At 32.0% G+C, this 20,717-nt stretch overlaps 1 protein-coding gene across 1 annotated transcript in view; it reads left to right on the top strand.

Moving 5' to 3' along the window:
• Positions 1-20,717, top strand: part of brinp2 (BMP/retinoic acid inducible neural specific 2) — a 179,018-nt gene that overhangs the window by 52,263 nt on the left and 106,038 nt on the right. The window contains 1 exon segment of the mRNA NM_001309831.3: positions 16,284-16,604. Coding sequence (NP_001296760.2) covers positions 16,333-16,604 — 272 coding nt within the window. The 5' untranslated portion in view covers positions 16,284-16,332.

Genomic DNA, 20,717 nt, shown 5'->3' with positions numbered 1-20,717 from the left:
ACGGACGAATAGACGAACGGACAAACAAACAAATGGACAGACGGACGAACAAACAAACAAACAAACAAAATAAATAAATAAATAAATACATAAATAAATAAATAAATAAATAAATAAATAAATAAATAAATAAATAAATAAATAAATAAATAAAAAATAAATAAATAAATAAATAAATAAATAAATAAATAAATAAATAAATAAATAAATAAATAAAGAAAGAAAGAAAGAAAGAAAGAAATAAAGAAAGAAAGAAACATTTATATTATTTTGCAGACAGTCCAACTTATTTATTTGCTATTATGCTGTAAACCTGCTCTAATGGCTAAATAAATCAAAAAATTTATTTGATTATAAATTATTTTACACATATATTTTACAATAATGCCATTATACTTGCTGCACTATTTATGTAAATAAATGAACAAACGAACAAAATAATTATGTACATATATTTTATAAAAATCTGTTAAATGTAGGGTAATAAAGCATCAGCTATCAGAATTTTACAGTAGCTTTATTTAAAGGTTTCTTGATTTAACTAGAACAAGACAGAAGTTGTTAACAACCTAAAAGAGGAAATAAATCACACAATGTGTTTAAAATGCACCAAAAACACAAGCTAAAGAGAAAAATATATATTGACAATGCACATTCAAACGAACACATGATAATAAAATATTGCAATCCACATTCATTTAACAACATTACATAACCTAAATCCATACCATAAATAGCTGATATGAAAGAAATATTTAATGAAATATACATATATCAAATGTAAAGCATGGTAAAGGGATTTTGATTATGTTAATTAAAGTTTTTTTTTACTATATGGAGAGAGGAACATATTTTTTTTTTTTATTTTTTGGCCATAAATTAAATAACAGTATTTTTTATAGTGTACTGTAAAAGATTCTTGGATAATTCATTGCACACATGTATATAAACCCACATACATGCATATTAGTGATTCAGTTTATCTGCTTTGCTAGACCATCACACACACTCATACACGTGAACTGACATTTAAAAGCCCTCTGCGACAAGGTACTGTTGAAATTGCTTTCACATTAATGCTCTTTCACACCCGCATAATTGTTTCGCTGATTAACTTGCCATGCTTGCATGTTTTAATTAAACACATTTTCAGGATTTATGCCCTTTCATTTATTTATCTCCCATCTTACAAAATGGTCACCTGGGGCAGAGTTTTTGGTGGAATTATAGGCGGTTTAATTATTTTCATGGGATGAAATTGCTCGTAAACATTCATACATGGAGGTTTGTCGAGCTTAACCTTATTAAAGGTTACTAAATTTATTTATTTATTTTATTATTTTTTTGTGGCTTTTTGTCTATGACACTTACAACCTGGAAGATTGAATTTAATAAACAAGATAGATGCAATAACTGTGATGCAAGAATTGCAAGACAGAAATGTTCTCGTTTCAAAGGTTTGCTCCCTTCATGGAAAAACACCCTAAGGTCTGACTATTTCTTTTGAATGGGTAGAAAGATCAGTTTGGGTCAGAATTTGAGCCTCTGTTCGAATGTGGCTGAAGCAGTTATTAGAGTTCAAGCAACTGTTATGAACACCGGTAATAGGTAATTAGCGTTGGTTTCATATTATTATTCAACTACTTTTCTATGGCACAATGTCTGCAGATACTTTATCATTACAAATGCAAATCAAATCAAGTGTCTTAATGAGAAAAAAACAAACTTGTGTTTTATTGATAGAATATATATAAGAACTGTTTTGTATCACCATATATCAGCCATAAATGGCCATTTGAGCTACACAAACAAAAATACCATACAGTAGGAATCATTTAGAAATTTGCTAACAAACAACTAGAACAGTTTAGCTTCCACTACCATCAAAAGATTGATGGTCAATTTTGCAAGGGTAAAGCTACTTTGGCTGCCATATTGGTTGGGGTCAATACATGCTTATTTTCAATGTTATTATTGTTGATCCAATAAGAAATAAATCCATGACAATATTCTGGTTTATTTTGACCTGATCAACTTGTAAGTTTACTCACTGTCCTTCAGCTCATTCCTCACTTTCAATTAAATTAAATTAAATTAAATTAAATTAAATTAAATTAAATTAAATTAAATTAAATTAAATTAAATTAAATTAAATTAAATTAAATTAAATTAAATTCAATTCAATTCAATTCAATTCAATTCAATTCAATTCAATTCAATTTAAATTATTTTAAAGTTACAATAATTCAATGTTGAAATGTAAAAACTATGAAATAAAATTGCCAGTCTTAAAAGTATTGAGTTACTTAAATTTAGTTTAAAGACATGAGCATGTTTATTCACCAAGGACGCCTTAAATTGACCATTAGTGACATTAAAATACATTTATATATAAAATAAAATAAATAAATAAATAAAAATACAAATATTAATACTACTACTACTACTACTACTACAACTACTACTACTACTACTACTACTACTACTACTGCTACTACTACTACTACTACTACTACTAATAATAATAATAATAATAATAATAATAATAATACTTTTTATTGTAGACTTTATGATGATTTCTACATCAAAGCAACCTAGCAATTTTAATGTTTCTCTACACACTCTTTTTGAGTTTCTAAAATAAAAAGCATTAAAACTGTTTTCATAAATAATAGTAGTAATAATGAACTTTATAATAAAATTGTCAGTCCTAAAAGTATTGAGTTATTTTTTAAGTAGAAAGAAATGAGCATGTTTGTTCTTCAAAGCTGCAGAATAATAATAGTAGTAATATTACAACTACTACTACTAATAATAATAATAGTAATAATCATAATCAAAATAAAAAAAATAATAATAATAATAATCATCATCATCATAATCATAGTTTTCTTTACAAAATTTTTTGCAATTTCAAGAATATAAAGCATCACAACTGTTTTCATAAATAATAATAATACGAATAATAATAATAGTAATAATAATAATAATAATAATATTAATAATAATAATAATAATAAATACTATTGTTATTATTATTATTAGTAGTAGTAGTAGTAGTAGTAGAAGTAGTAGTAGTAGTAGTATAAGTAGTGTAGAAGTAGTAGTAGTAGTAGTAGTAGTAGTAGTAGTAGTAGTATTTCCCCGTCCATAATAACAATGGCTAAAATATTTATAATTATAATTTATAAAAATAAATTTGTGTGATAATATTGTAAAATTGTACAATTTTGCAGCCCTGATGAAAACCTCATCAACCCAAACTATTTTAAAAGTAATGTACTGTACCCATACCTATTTGCAGCAGCAATTACAGCAAAAAAACAATTTTTGCTCGCATTTGTATTTTGTTTTGAGGGCTGCAGGCACACATGATGGTTAGAGTAAGGCAGGTGGTGGGATTGCTGAGTTAAGAGTATGCTGAGTCGCTGCAGCAGAGTTCAATAGGACAGCCGGTCTTATGGTTATGGCAGTACGCCTGCTTCCTCTGCACATTCAGACTTTGTAACAGCCCACAGCTGGACCGCACAACATTTTTCACTTCTCTTTAAATAATGGATGAGAACTCAAACTGGTGAACCAGCCTAAATCCTCAACAGGACCTGCTTGTGCTCAGACATTCTACAACTTGACAATATTGGGTTTTCGGAGAGCCCTTTCATGTAGAGAGCTGTTAAATCTAGTTTAAATCAAGAAGACTTTGGTGCAGCTATACCAATGATTTCATCTGGGTCAGGTTATAAGAAAAGAGTTCAGCTGCAGAATTTCAGATATATCAGGATTCCACAGGCATTTCCAAAACTGACCGTTGAGCCACTTTTGCAGAACTGTGTTTGAGGGCAATTCGGCACCTGTGGAAGCTCAGTGAAACTGAGTGGTTTACAACATGAATCATGTTCCCATGGTCATACATTCAGAGAGAATTTCAGAAGATGTGCACACTATTCTATACCTGCCAGATTCATCCACATATTTTACTTTCCCTTTGAGAACTGATGAACTTGACCATTCCTCATAAAAAGTCAAGCAGAATTAGAATCTAGCTTAGAATCACAAGAAGCGGGATTTGCTGAAATTAAAACACTATATATCACAAGCAAATCTTTTATTTATTTTTTTTTTTACTTCTGAGCACTTATTGCCTGTCAGTTTAAAGTGCATAACCTCAGCATTAATATAATGTCATAGTTATATGTTTGCCCCTTAAGTAACATCAGTGGTGGACTAGCCATCTGGAAGACTGGGCAGTTTACAGCTGGGCCGATATACTTTTTGAGCTGGGCTGATCATTTTCGTGATCTGATTGGCCCATAAATCGCTTAGCAACCTATTGCTTATTTCAACCAAATGAACTGATGATGATGTGATCTGTGATGCTCTGAAAGTTGTTGTCTTTTTTGTGGACAGACCGGCCCATGTGACAATCTGCAGCCCATTAGTTGTTTTCTTCAATGGCATTGGGCTGACCCAATCAAAAAGTCCCATTTTGGTCTCTGTGTGAGCATGCAACATTGGTGTGTATTTGTAAAAATAGCTGAGAGTCACACCTGTTTCACACCGCACGCGTAAGCAGAACATGCGCAGCGCATGGAGAGCAGAAGCAGCGCACAGGCGTTTGACTTTCACACTGATTGCATCTGCAGCGTGCACCTCATCGTCTGTCTGTCTATCTATCTATCTATCTATCTATCTATCTATCTATCTATCTATCTATCTATCTATCTATCTATCTATCTATCTATCTATCTATCTATCTATCTATCTATCTATCTATCCATCCATCCATCCATCCATCCATCCATCCATCCATCCATCCATCCATCCATCCATCCATCCATCCATCCATCCATCTATCTATCTATCTAAACACATTATTTGTACTTTTCAACTGCACCAAGGTCCGCAGCAACATCCTCCCATGCTGTTACCTATAGATCATAAAGAACTGTATGCTTCTAAAACTCTGTGAGGAGTGCCATTCAAGACAATCGCCTGTGATATCATGTTATTTAGTTTTCGATTGTTTAGCATGATATAGGCCTATTCTAAATATATTTATACATTTATTCATTGATTTTCTTTTCAGCTTAGTCCCTTTATTAAACTGGGATCATGACAGCAGAATGCACTGTCAACTAATTCAGCATATGTTTTACCCAGTGGATGCCCTTCCAGCTGCAACCCATCCTGGGGAAACATCCATAAACACTCATTCATACACTACGGACAATTACAGTTTTTCTCAGTCGCTTTGGTGCGTTTCTCACAACACCAGTGCACACACACATATATATATATATATATATATATATATATATATATATATATATATATATATATATATATATATATATATATATATATATATATATATATATATATTCATAATATATATTTATAATATATTCAAGTAGAATCTATATGAAAAGGTGAGGGTAACATTCAGTGTTTGCATGGTAAAATCCTACAAAGCACTACAAATAATATATTTAGGTTAACAAGGGACTTCTCAGAGTGTAAAACTGAGCTGAAGCACAAAAGCGTCTCATATATCTAAAGAACAGCGGGCAAAATTTACACGCAAAAAATCAAAGCAATACCAAATTATATTATCCACATTCCATAACCCAGAGTGTCAAAAATTTCCGGGCAACTTTTTAAATAGAAAAAGAAGGAAAAAAAAAAACATGATTAAATGATCACTGCTCATTTCTCTGATTGCTAGGATTTTTGGTATAGCATTAATGTTGTTTTTCTATATTAAATATAACTGTTTAAAAAATGAATTTAATTATTGTAAAAAGATTCAACTAGAAAAAGTTCAACTAAAGCTTATAAAATCAAGGCTATGTTCTGCAAATGCTGGTAATCACAGAATAAATTCATAAAGGTTTGAGAGCTGTGTGAAAACAAGAGATTTAAACAGGTTGCTTCAGGTAAATTTGTTTGTAAGTCTCTGGATAAAGAAGGCACCAAAGAAATGACCGTCTACTTCGAACACAATTAACATGCATGCTGTAAGTTATTCTCCTACATAAAACTGTCAAATACAACAATGCGGCGGCCTCAGCTGAGCTTCCGAGATGATTCACAAAGTACAGTACATTAAAAACACAGAAGCTGCAGGTGCGTTTTTCTTCGAAAATAATGAAGTGTGATGAACAAGCATAGCAGGTTACCAAAATACTAGCAGGTGCACAGCATGAGTCACAAGCTCTTTTATAAACATTGTTAAGAGCTTTGAAAAATTCTCAGCTGAAATGAGAGCAATTGTGATGATATTCAAGAACAGCTATCCCAAATTTCCTGGAGCTTTGTTGGTTTGTTTCATGTAAAACGCTATGCAGATCTAACAAACAAATAACACACTCATATTCCACAACTAGAATATCAGCCGCACAGACAGAAAAACGTGTCCGTTAATACACATAGTATTACAGAAAGACAGTAAAATATTTAAATATACAGGTGACTAACTGGTCACCTTTATGTTTAGTTTCTGGATACAATGTGAAATAAAATAAAATGTATAATTTTACATTCACTTTTGCTTTCAGAACTGCCTAATCCTTTGTGGCATAGATTTAACAAGAAATATTTCTCAGAGATTTTGGTCCAAACTGGCAAAATAGCATCAAGCAAATTGCTGCAAATTTGTTGGCTGCACATCCATAATTTGGATCTCGTGTTCCACCACATTCCAAAGGTGTTCTATTGGATTGAGAACTGGTGACTGTGGAGGCCAGTTGAGTACAGTTAACTCATTGTTATGTTCAAGAAAACAGTCTGAGATGATTCCCGCTTTAGTGGGAATATCCTGGGATATCCTGATGGAAGTAGGCATCAGAAGATGAGTGCATTGTTGCCATAAAGTAATGGACATGGTCAGCAACAATACTCAGGTAGGCTGTAGTGTTGCCACGATGCTCAATTAGTACTAACAGGCCCAAAGTGTGCCAAGAAAATATCAACCACACCATTACACCACTACCACCAGCCTGAACCATTGGATGGATCCATGTTTTCATGTTGTTGATGCCAAATTCTGACTTGACTATCCAAATGCCGCAGCAGAAATCAAGACTCATCAGACCTGGCAACGTTTTTTCTAATCTTCTGTTGTCTAATTTTGGTGAGCCTATGCGAATTGTAGCCTCAGTTTCTTGTTCTTAGCTGTCAGGAGTGGCACCTGGTGTGGTCTTCTGCTGCTGTAGCCCATCTGCCTCAAGGTTTTACACGTTGTGTGTTCAGAGATGCTCTTCTGCATACCTCATTTGTAACGAGTGCTTATTTGAGTTGCTGTTGCCTTTCTATCAGCTCGAACCAGTCATTCTCCTCTGACCCATGGCATCAAGAAGGCATTTGCAATCACAAAACTGCCGCTCACTGGATTTTTTTCTCTTTTTTTTCAGACCATTCTCTGTAAACCCTAGAATTGGTTGTGCGTGAAAATCCCAGTAGATCAGCAGTTTCTGAAATACTCAGACCAGCCTGTCTGGCACCAACAACTATGCCACATTCAAATTCATTTGAATCCCCTTTCTTCCCCATTCTAATGCTCGGTTTGAACTGCAGCAGATCATATCACGTCTACATGCCTAAATGTATTGAGTTGCTGCCATGTGATTGACTGATTAGAAATGTGCGTTAACGAGCAGTTGGACAGGTGTACCTAATAAAGTGCATATATAATTGCAGGTAAAATTAATACTCATAAAATCAAAGCCATAACAAAATATCACTAGACATACAGTGCATACATTCAATTGGTAATAAAGTAATAAAATACTGTATAATTAGGCTGGTGAGTTTTTATTATTATTTTATTTTTATCAAATTACAACTAATAAATGGCCTATTAGTTGTGATTTGATTAAATAAACACTATATTTTTACTCAAACATCTACTCTCCCTCATGTCATTCCAAACCTGCAAATATTTTAAATATTTTTGCCCATACAATGACAGTCAATGATATCCGATGCTGTTCTGAATGCCACACCACACTGTTTTGTATTGACAAAACAATTAAAGTATTTTTCTAATTTGTTCCACAAAAAAACAACAACAACAGCATGAGATCTAAAACAACGCGATTGCAAGTTAACGATGAGAAAATTTTAGCTGATCTGTTTCTTTAAAGACAGAATATGCAACAGAATTACACCCTCCTTGAGCAATTCCCAGTTCTCATGGCTTGTTTATCCCTCATAATCACAAAAAGCTGCAGTATCAGCATGTCCTCGAGCCACTTCCCAAAACCACTACATAATCATTATTTGATCAATTAGATCTAAAGCCTCTCAGTTTGAATCATGAGTTGCTAAAGCCTTCAGGTGAACCTCAGGCCCAGCATTGCCAGTTTAATACCAAGTGCGCACTGCCGAATAATCATACACACAAGTGTTTTAGACATGTGTGTGTTCTCAGCGCCCCTATTACCCTATGCTAAATTCGAGATACACGCAGCAAGCGCCTGCTCCTCTCCTGAGCAGGAAGGGTAAATATAAAGACACCTAAATTATGCAAGACGCGCATGAAAATGTCAGGGCTAAATTCAGTATTTCTTCCATTGTCTCCCTGGCATTTCAATGTTTTATGCATTTTATAATTAGGTAGAGGCTCTAGAGGGAATGAAGAGCAATAAGACCGTGCATTGCTGTAGCTGTCTGGGGTGTCACTACTCAGACCCCGGGTTTATTTAAAAGGCAAATTTCAAAAGTGAAGTCATTCGGGTGTTTTAGAATACTTTAAAAGGTTGACCATACCCGCATCCATCTGCTGTGCTACCTTAAAATGTGGCAAACAGCATTTAATTGTCGAGTACAATACGGCTTGCTGAAAGTCACCCAATTTTAGCGACAATAGCATTTTGGGCATCTGAATTCTGTTTCATAGTTTTAGTAGGACTAATCATGGAACAAATTATTCAATTTCACAATTAATGACTAAAGTATAACCTCAATTAAAAAAAGGATATGCGTTGATAAGACGTGGTCGTGGAAGCAAATTTTTAATTTGAATTATGTTCAGAGCTCTGTTGTTTTGAACAGGCTAACAGTCAGTTAAACTATAGTACACACACAGATGTCTAAATAAATTGGCTAAAAAAAAAACAGTTGATCACTTAGGCCTATTAAAATATTATTAAAAAACTGTACTGAAAGAAAAAAAAGCACAAGAAAAAATGTCGCTTTGAAACAGAAACTTATTTGATTGACTAGCTTTAATTTAGACAGTTATTTAAGATTTTTTAGATACAAAAAAAATAGAGTTATCCTACTAGAGAAATTTTTTGTCGGCGCGGGATTTGTTGAGCGTTGAGCGTGAGTGAAATGTTAACGGACTGCTTGCTTTGGGCATTTAGCGACTGAGTGGAGGGCACGACGATGAAGCAGAAGTCTAAGCGAAGCGTGACACCGCTCAGCTCCGCTCACATGCTCTGGCTGCTGCAGTATATCAGTTCAGTATGCTCACTATGTTACATAACTGCCCCTTGTTGGTTTTGTCTTTCTTGTATTAGACCATGTTGTGCTGTGCAACACAGTACTGCAGCTCTGTGTGTGGTCACATTCATTCACATGTGCATTCTCAGAGGCCACATCTGTAAAAACAAATTTCATGTTTATTTCTATAGCGCTTTTACAATGTAGATAGTGTCAAATAAGCATAACCCTGTGACTGCCCCTCTACCAAATTGTTGCCCATGTTTTCACTGTAAATAATGACTGTTAAAGTCATTTAAAGAGTGACTGTTTTAAATAATGGTTTACACACACAGCATTGTTGGTTTACAAAAAAAAAAAACATAAAACAAAAAAAAAAAACATAATCCTGTTGCACTACATCTGATTTTGGTTTATTGTAAAATATGTTAAAATATGTTTATTGTAAAACTGTTTAATGAGAAACTAAAAATATTTGATGGCATACTAAAAAATTTAGTATAAAAAAACGTTTTATTTTGAATATTTGTAAAAATAAATTGGTCTTACACTACATATGTTTAGATTTTTCATAGTATATGTATTAATTCCAGTACTTTTACAACAAACCGAGATATCCACAATTTGGTAGAGGCTGATATTTTAGAAAGTATGGCATGTGTTGTAAAAAATGCATTGAGTTTGCTACTAATGACATTGGGAGTTAAGAAATGCAATTCAATTTCCTTTTCTCAGTGTGGTAGTTAAAGGGCTAATGTAGAAGTTCTAGTAAATTGAAACTGTCACTCCAGCTTTCAGAGTTGTAGTTCAAAAACTTGTTGAAAACCTTTAACAAAATGCATAAATTTTTGAAGGTGATACTGTTATCGGCTCTGTGGTAACTACAATAATTTGTGAAAGCAGTGATGCTGAGCGCATGGATGTTACATGCTTAGTCTATGGACAAGTGCAAGCACTTGACATTGAAAACAGCATTGGGAGACTGCAAGACTGTATGTGTGCAGACTTTTAGTGTTTTTTAAAGATGTCTGAGACTAGCAGACTAGTTGACGAAACAATACCGGGTACAACATGTTACAAAGTTTCTGCCTGCAAGTTGGGGAATGTGCATAATAAATGACTTTGATGAATGTATATTAAATATATACACTAATTGTGTAAATCAAAATGTACAATTTTTACTTTGCTTGCACGGGCGACGAAGTGCCGCAGTAGGTAGCGCTGTCGTCTTACAGCAACAAGATCGCTGGTTCGAGCCTCGGCTGGGTCAGTTGGCGTTTCTGTGTGGAGTTTGCATGTTCTCCCTGCGTTCGCATGGGTTTCCTCTGGGTGCCTTGGTTTCCCCCACAGTCCTAAGACATGTGAATTGGGTGGGCAAAATTTGTCTGTAGTGTATGAGTGCATGTGGTTGTTTCCCAGGTATGGGTTGCAGCTTCAAGGGCATCCGCTGTGTAAAAAGCGTGTGCTGGATAAGTTGGAGGTTCATTCCGCTGTGGTGAACCCATATTAATAAAGGGACTAAGAGGGAAAAAAAATGAATCAATAAACTTTGCTTGGACCCATTGCTACTCTGCAAGTAAACAATTAATTCATGCAAGTTTTAAAATTTTAATAAGTTTGTTTTGATGATCTTTAATCAAAATCTGGCCGTTTATTTACGCTCTAATACAGCAGTAGTTTTCTAATGACATCAGTTTAATGGCTTGGGCAAAATATGTTTCCATTTTTCCATGGTCTCCGACAGCTAGTTTTCTGGGAGTGAAGGATGAGCACAAGAAGAGAGGAGGAGCATAAATATAAACCCCCACCCACTACTTAAAAGCCCATTTCAGTTGGAAACACATCATCAGACTGATATAAAAGTTGCAACTTTTGGTTCATGCTGACTTTAAAACAAAAACACAAAAGTTTTGTGAAGGTGTTGTTAACTTAAGATATAACAATAAAACTTATTGCTGTATTACTGGTAACGATTGGCAATACGAGACATTTTTCTGTTGACTAAAGGAGAAACATTATGAATGGAACTTACCAGTCATACTTTGTATTATGTGGTTATAGACTATTTCAATGTGGGGATGTCATTGGCCCATGAACATTTCCTGGTTGTTATCAAACTCTTTCATAATTGTGACAAGAGGCAATTCAATCATAACTTAATTTTAAAGCATCTATCATAGCATTATTTATCAATATGTGGCTCTTTTTGGATTCTCGGAAGCTATAGATATTAAAAATGTAAAACAGGAAATACGTTGGGACCAATGGTTTTGTTTACATCCCTTACAATGGTCTATAATACCTATAATGTATATTTTATTAAACATTCAGTACAGTGCAAAGGTCTTGGACCTTTTTTTAGATTTTTATCTAAATATTTAATGTCTCTTAATATATCTTTACGTCTTAATATTTATATTAATGATATAATTGCTGTATATAATTATTTCTCACTATTAGAGTATATTCAGAAATGTTTGTGTGGTATTGAAAAATTCAAAATACAGTTCATGTAACCTAAATCTGAAAAGGGTTATGGCTGAAATCTTGGAAAACCACTTTTATCACTTAATATATTCATGCTAAAACAGCAATTATCAAGCCTTTAAAAGCCCAACATGTAGAAACCCAAGAGGAGAAATATTCTATTCATGATAAACTCCTGACCATATTTTAGATGAAGTTGCTATAGTAATTTTGACAAATAGCATGTCATTTAGCTCTCCCAGAGAGCAGTTAAAACTAAACCTCAGTAAAACTGAGTGAACTCAGTGAACTGGTTGCATGTGTATACACTGTTCATCATGTACCCCTTTTATTGACTTACACTGCTAATTTAATCTGATTATATCTATTACGCTGTTTCCATTTGGTTGGCATTTGCTATTTTTTGATACCTTTTGTTTACAGTAAAGTGTGGGTGTAGTCTCAGTGACAGTTAGATTAGATTTTGTTCTGTTGCTCTTCAAATACAATGCACATTTAAAATTCTGTAAATGTAAAGTAATTACTTTTTAAACAACATAAAAAATATAAATTCAGTAAATAGGACTATTCTTAACATCTGAGCAATCGATTTCAATAACCAAATTAGTCATAAAATTATATTTTATTGACTCACAAACCTTATACATATATATATATATATATGATACAATAATATTACATTTACAACACCGCCGACAATAGTAATATTTTCCTCTAACAAACAAAACTGCATTATAACTGGTCACTTCATTACAGAACTACAAAAAAAGTAAAGAAAATAACACACAAAAGCTGATTCAATAAATCACTAGAAAGAATAAAAGAGAAAAAAGAAAACAGACAAAATGAAAATGCAGAAGCACAGAATTTGATATTTCAAGATGAGGCCATAAGAGGATTGCAGAATATAAAACAAAGAAGATGAGCAAAAAGCCAGTAAAAAAATGATATTTTGCTGCAGGAATGGGTATAATCATATTTGTATATTAGAGCTACACGACAGAGTAAGGAAATAAGATGTTCTTTTAGAAAGCAATTGGAGGAGAAAAAAAAACACAAAGAAATCATCTCTGTGACCTGATGACCACTGCTGCTTTAATGAATTGTGCTGAAGAAGGTTTTGCTGGGTAAATGGAACTTATTACTGTACATAACGCAAGGTCCTTTATGGCTATTGCCTCTTCTGAGACCTTTTATATGTTTCATACAATCTGTTCCTCACTAATTGCTTCTTTTTTTTTAATATACCAACAGTCCCTTGCCACGGTTAGAAATGAGCGTAAGGTAGTTCATACATCATTAGGAATCCAAACCTGCATTTAGTGCTTCAAGAAAGTCATTTTCCTCATGGATTTAAAGACGGATTATAAAGGAATGTAGAGGAATGGAACAAACCCCTGTATGGAACTAATCGCTTGATATTATATCCATCTGTGCATGAAGGCATTGCCAAAGTCAGCATGTACCTGCGCTCTACATAATCTATGCAAGCTCATTAATATACTGTAAGCGTCCCTTGTGGCTTTTGGATTTTTTGACATGCACGTCAAACATGATTTTCAAGGTTGCATTTTTTATCAATGCGGCTGTAAATAATTGAGTGTTTACTATGACTCACAGACACAGATCTGCTTAAAAACTGGAAACTAAGGAAAGTTCCCTGTGTATAAAAATTGTAATGAGAGACTGGTGTATTTATTTTTCTATATACATCATTTGCCCACTCTATCATATATGCACAGAATGCAGTACCAGCAGACAGTGATTATTACCAGTGCTGTGTAGCAACTGATTATATCTAACCATAGACAACAAAACCAGTTATAATGCTATTTATTTATTTTATTTATTAATTATTATCATTTTTTTGAAAATTAGATTAATACATCACCTAAAAGCTGAAAATATATTTGTTTTTTAAAGAGGTATGGTCTGTTAGGATAAAATAATATTTGGCAGCGATACAACTTTTTCAAAATCTGACGAAAGAAAAAAAAAGAAAAAGAAAAAAAAACAGGAGAAAACTAACCAGCAGGCACAAGACGTCAACATTACTTCAGATTGATTGGTGCACCCCAACATTGTGGGATGTTGCAATTTGGGTGGAAATAAAAATCAGATTGAGGTCAAAACTTAACTTACTTTCAGACCAACGTCAGTGTCCAACATCAGACAAACATTGCATTTTGGTCACTTTCCAACTTAAAATAACCAAATATCAACATCTAATGATGTTACAGCTTGATGTTGTGTAGACGTTACCACTATGACGTCTACCAGACATTGGATTTTGGTGGCTTACAAATAACTTGACAAATGAATGCCAATACTTGACGTCAATATGATACTGGTTTAAGATTTTTGCCAGCCGCTTCAAATGTTATTACTCGATTTAATGGGCATTATCAGTGGTTATCAGCTGATAGATATGGGCCAGCAGGGGCTTTTTGCACCTACTGGTAAGCTCAGAATGTTGTTATCATCCATCTGCAGGGTAAATTAGCTATACTAATAGAGAAGACTCCAAATCCAGATCTGTGTTTACATTACTGTGATGGTTGGGTTTAGGGTTGGGGTGCTGGTAGACGTTAATAAAATACAATTCATGGGAAATTTTTTTTTCTATAAATAACATAAATATTTCTCATTAACTTCCAGCTACAGCTGTACTGAGCCTTCCAGTAGGCCCCTACTGCCCCATATCTATCAGCTGATAATGCCCATTCAATCCAGTGATACCATTTAAATAAGCTGATTTTGGCGCGACTTTGGATTTTGGACTTTAGATCACTAATGCAACTAAATATCGACACACTTATTGGACGTTCAAAAACATTGAATTTCAGTCACCTGACATCCCAACCTACAGTAAATCTATCCTAATTTTAACATCTTATGACGTTGTGTGTCTGCTGGGTACCTTTATGTTGTTTAAATACAGCTCTCATGCATATTACAAATAGAACAATACATTTGTTATTTATAAAACAATATCAAAACATTTTTTCTATTATTAATATAAAACAAAAACACGTTTTTATATTATATATCAGCATTATATATAATATATACGACCTATACAGTTGAAGTCTGAATTATTAACCTTCTATATAGCTTAAAGTGACATTTAAAGGCTTAACTAGGTTAATTGGGTTAACTAGGCAGGTTAGTGTAATTAGACAAGTTGTTGTATAATGATATTTTGATCTTTAGACTATCGTAAAAATATAGCTTAAAGGGGCTAATAATTTTGACCTTAAATTGTGTTTAAAAATCAAAAACTGCTTTCATTCTAGCCAAAATAAAACAAAGAAAAAAGAAAAAAAAAGAAAAAAATATTTTCAGACATACTGCGAAAATTTCTTTGCTCTGTCAAACATAATTTGAGAAATATAAAAAAAAAGTAGATAAATAAAAAAATCAAAGGGGGGCTAATAATTCTGACTTCAACTGTACATGTATACGAATAAGCAGAAGAAAATGGATGGATTTGTTTACATAGGAAATTTAGAAAATATATTTGTGAAACATGATCTTTACTTAATATGGTTATTTTTTTGGCATAAAAGTATAACTTTGACCCTCATTATTTGGGCATCTGCCAAATATATACCGGTATAATTAAAAAATGCTTTTGTGGTCCACAATCAAATATCTAATCTGCATTATTTGTCAAATACGGTGCTTTCAATTAGATTTTATTACATTTGCAAATTTTCATAACCAGATTACAGTTACTTTTCTACGTATTTCATAATTTCAAGTTTGTTGTACAATGGCAGCAAATTATTCATATTTAACTGTCAGCTTTATTTCCATTTCAACATATACAGGACATACAGAGAATCAAAATTGCACTACTCTCAGACCTAAGGTGCATAACAGATACATTAATATGTTTTTAAAAAATTACAATAAATACAATTATACATACAATATAATCTAAAAAATAAGTAAAAACAAAAATTGTATACAATTCAATAGCACTTAAGGATGCATGGCAATGAGTGCAAATCAGAGTTGTGCAGATGTAAAACAGTATACAGTGCAAAAAGCTTTTAAATAAGATAAAGTGACAGTGTCCCTTCTAAGTTTTTCTTTCTAAACAAACAAAAAACAATAAAGTGTGCGTATAATGTTTTCCTCATATCATGTAAATGGTCATTTTGTAAAATCCATGATTTTGAAAATAACACTAATCAGAATCTACTTCAGACAGCTGTTCTTTTTGCTACGCTTTACTCAAGTCTCTATTTGAGAGTTCTGCTAAAGGGTCCTAAATTACACACAAAAGAGAACTATTATGTACACGCTCGTCATCAAAGGCTCTTCTCTTCTTTTCTGCACAGGTCAAAGGGATTGGCAGAAGAATGCTGGCGCCAGGTGCCCAGGGGCAGGATGGCGATGTGTTGGCAGAGAGCTGCGGTTGTTAGATGGTTCCTCTTGATGCTCCTGTGGCACTGGGCACCTCTGGGCCCTCTGAGCTGGTTTCTGGCTCTGGCTGAGCGTCTGGACCAGAAGACCTCACCGTTCTCTTCCATCTCCGGCCGGAGCAGCGGCCAGCTGGATTGGCTCCTGTCTGATAAAGGGCCCTTCCATCGCTGTCCAGAATACACAGAGTTCAAAGAGCGCTTCCAACAAGGCTTCTCCACACGCTACAAAATCTACAGGTTTGTGCTGTGGTTATTGTATTATTAGCAGAAAATTACAATCAGAATAATAACAATATTTTTTCTCCACTATTACTGTAAACACGGTGTAGTTAGTTATAATAAAATACAATATTTATTTATAAAGCACATTTAAAAACAACCAAAGTTGACGAAAGTGCATTACATAGACATTATTATAATGTAACATTGCTGGGCTACACACAATTTCTTCATGTTGTCCCAACATGAATCAATTAAGTTGACCTAATTGCTTTTACAAATTTAAGTGGATTGAACATAAAACAATTAAGTTGTCGCCAAAAAATCGAAAAAATTGTGTTATTTTAAATCAAATAAGAACTTTAAACAAGCAGCAAATATTTTTTTTTAGTGTAAAGTACAAGAAACTAGTTAGTTAGTTTGTAAATTTTTTTATTAATTACTGTATTTTATTTTGTTATAAAATAATAACAAACACCAGAAAAACAGTTTATTGTAAGCAGGTTCAAAAGATTGAATTTCCCAAAAGGAAATAAATATCTTATAGCCAAGATTTCCAATTGTTTGATGAAAAATACAATAATACTGTAAAAAATATTTGTCCAAAAGAACTGTTCAAAAAAAAAATCATAAAAAAAAAATAATAATGATACTACTACTACTACTACTACTACTACTACTACTACTACTACTACTAATAATAATAATAATAATAATAATAATAATAATGATACTACTACTACTACTACTCCTAATAATAATAATAATAATAATAATAATAATAATGTATTTTTAAATGTACACTTGTGTACACCATTGCTAGTCTTCAGTCACATCAACTTTCAGAAAATTTAGAGGCAGCAAGTTTTTGTTACTGAGTATTTTTTTAGGAAACAAAAAATGTATTTACAGTTTTCCATATTTTTTATTCATATTTTAATATTATTATTATTTTTTTTATTGTATCACTGGACCTTGATCTTTACTCCAACAACTTTTGATGCTGAAATATTTTAAAAAGTGACTTTGTTAAAATTTGTTAATGATTTGAGTTTAGTTTCCAAAAAATAAATAAATAATAAGATGTCATTTATAAAAATAAAATTTCTAACTAAATTATATATATATATATATATATATATATATATATATATATATATATATATATATATATATATATATATATATATATATGTATATATGTATATATATATATATATATATATATATATATATATATATATATATATATATATATACGTGTTGCATATAGACTGCAGCAGCTCATTATTTCATTACTTGCATAAATTAAATGATTGAATGAAACTTCACAATGTACAGTATACAGTATACGTGATTTTCAATACATAGTTTTTTTATCACGCCACTGTATATATGTAACTTTGAAATCACTCATAATGACGTTAACTAAAAACTAATCAATCTTCAGCAAAACATGAAGTTTGATTATATAGTAAAACGTTAAATGAACTTCAATCCTTAGTGATTGAAAAACTATATAAACCAGTGTTGGTTTCTGCAGCAAAGTGTGGATCTTTCGGCATGATAGTGTGGGCACAGATTTCATGCAGACAAACTGACCTTTCGTCAGTCATGTGACAGATCAAATAAAGCACAGTGAGAAGCCCTGACAACAACATAGCAGAAAGAAATGAAAAAAGAGACAAAAAGCACTGACATCTCAGTTGTGATGAGGCGCAGATCAATTTAATCCGATGTGGCTCAGGGTGTTGATATCATGGGTGAGTTTACAGGTGAAGTCATGTGATAGAAAAAGGCCAAATCTTGATCTTCTCTCATGCCGGCTGTTGTTCATAAAACAAAGACTAAAAATATATATAGAGCAGAAAGATATAGAGGATCATCTAATATTAGATAAGTAATACGTTATTTTTTAACTTTATATTAAAAAGTGTCATTGTTTGTTAAAAAAAAATCTAAAAAACAAAATTGTATTCAATGTTGATCACTAATATTATTTTGGTTCGATTGGTTTTTCTGCACAAAAAAATCAGTATTATTATTAGGATTTCTGAAGGATCCTGTGAAACTGAAAACTGTAATGATGCTAAAAACTCAGCTTTGCATCAACATAAAATATATACTGTATATTCGTACATGCATTCAAACTCGCATTAATTAATTAATTAATTAATTAATTAATAGGTTCAAATTTTCTCAAAAATGCTGAGTTGTTTAAAGCCAAACCTGGGTCAAATACAAACAAAGCCAGGGATTGGTTTAAATTTTATTTAATTTAATTATTTTAATTTAATTCAATTTAAATTAATGTATTTTATTTTGTTGTAAAATAATAACAAACATCAGAAAAAACAGTTTGTTTAAAGCAGTATGGTTCAGAAGATTGGATTTCCCAAAAGGGTTTATAAAATAAATATCAAATTGTTTGATAACAAGTACAGAAATACTTCAAAATATTATTTTAATCTAGAATAACTGTTAATATAATAATAATAATAATAATAATAATAATAATAATAATAATAATAATAATAATAATAATAATAATAATAATAAGTATTATTACTATTATCATCATTATTATTATTATTATTATTATTATTATTATTATTATTATTTTGAAAGAAGCAAATATTTTATTTATATACATAGTAAAAAAACAAACCTCATAAACCAGGTTTAAATATTTTCAATAAATGCTGGGTTGTTTAAACCCAAACCTGGGTCAAATATAAACAAACCCAGAGATTGATTCAACATTTAGTTTAGCAATATAACAAATGTATATGAATGTATAATTTTATAATCAATTTAGCAAAGTTATAAAACTTTAACATATTTAAAGTTAATTGTTAAGAAAATAATTAAAAATGTATTTAAGTACTATAAAATACCCAAATAATGAAAAAAGAATAACTACTTAAAGATTTGAAAAAAAGAAAAGCTGGTCAAAAAAAGAAAAGCTAATCATCACTAAACTACTAAATCTTTAAATAACATTTTAACGATTGTTTTATTTATTATAATAATATTTTGATTTGTTTTTATAAAGTATCACTATTACTACAACTTTTTTTGCTTTTAGAAAAGCATTAACTACACTACACCATCTGAGGCAGACTTATTTAATATTTTCCTTAAGAATCAAACCTGTGACCTTGTTATTAATAGCACACTGCTCAGCAAAACTCATCATTATTCTGAAAAAGAGCAACACTGATCATTATTCAGCACCTGACCGCTTTAATTACATGCGCATGGTATGCTGCTCTCACATCATATATTCAATACAGTGCATATTAAATATCAACTTCTATGCATTCATTCCAATTCACAACATAAACAAGCACAACGAGGCAGAAAAGTGTTTCTATCTTTACTCTGGCTGACCTTGATTCCACCAGGGTATATGGCCCTTTAGCCTGTTTCCTCTGTTAAGGAATTCAGAAGGCAAATTTCAGTTTGACACTAACCTCTGCCTAACATCTCATGACAGATTGCACAGGTACGGGACCACCTGAACACAGCATCATAGAGGCATCAAGGCTGTTTTTGCCTGGTGTGCTGGAGATGTGTCTGATCTTCCTCCTTATTTGCTATCACTCGCTATTGACTCCAAGCAGACAATCAATACACAGAAATGGGGAATGTTATGACTGAGATGAATCAGACACACAATTGTTTGTTATATTTAATAAATAAAGCTGAAATACACCTTACCTAACTAGGGCACAGTGATTTACATGATAAAGAAAACACCAAACAAATGTGAAATCCAGTCACAACAATGGAATTAGATGTTTAAATTAGAATGTCATGGAAGTAGATTTATTTATTTTTTTTAAATAAAGTAACTCTTGATGTATTTTCTTTCAAGTTGTGAGCATTTTTTAAAGATTTTTTACCTACAGAATACTTTCTTCTATGAATAAAATTCTCAACCAAAATAAAAAACCAAGCCCCTGCTTTTAAACAAATCATGCAAACACACAGATATATATATATATATATATATATATATATATATATATATATATATATATATATATATATATATATATATATATATATATATATATAGGACAGAACGTTGTTAAACTTGTACATGCGATCTGATCTACACTTATT

Source organism: Danio rerio, chromosome 2 (assembly GCF_052040795.2).
Source record: "Danio rerio strain M-AB ecotype USA chromosome 2, GRCz13ab, whole genome shotgun sequence".
Taxonomy (NCBI): domain Eukaryota; kingdom Metazoa; phylum Chordata; class Actinopteri; order Cypriniformes; family Danionidae; genus Danio; species Danio rerio.
This window is presented reverse-complemented; position numbering and strand designations above follow the sequence as displayed.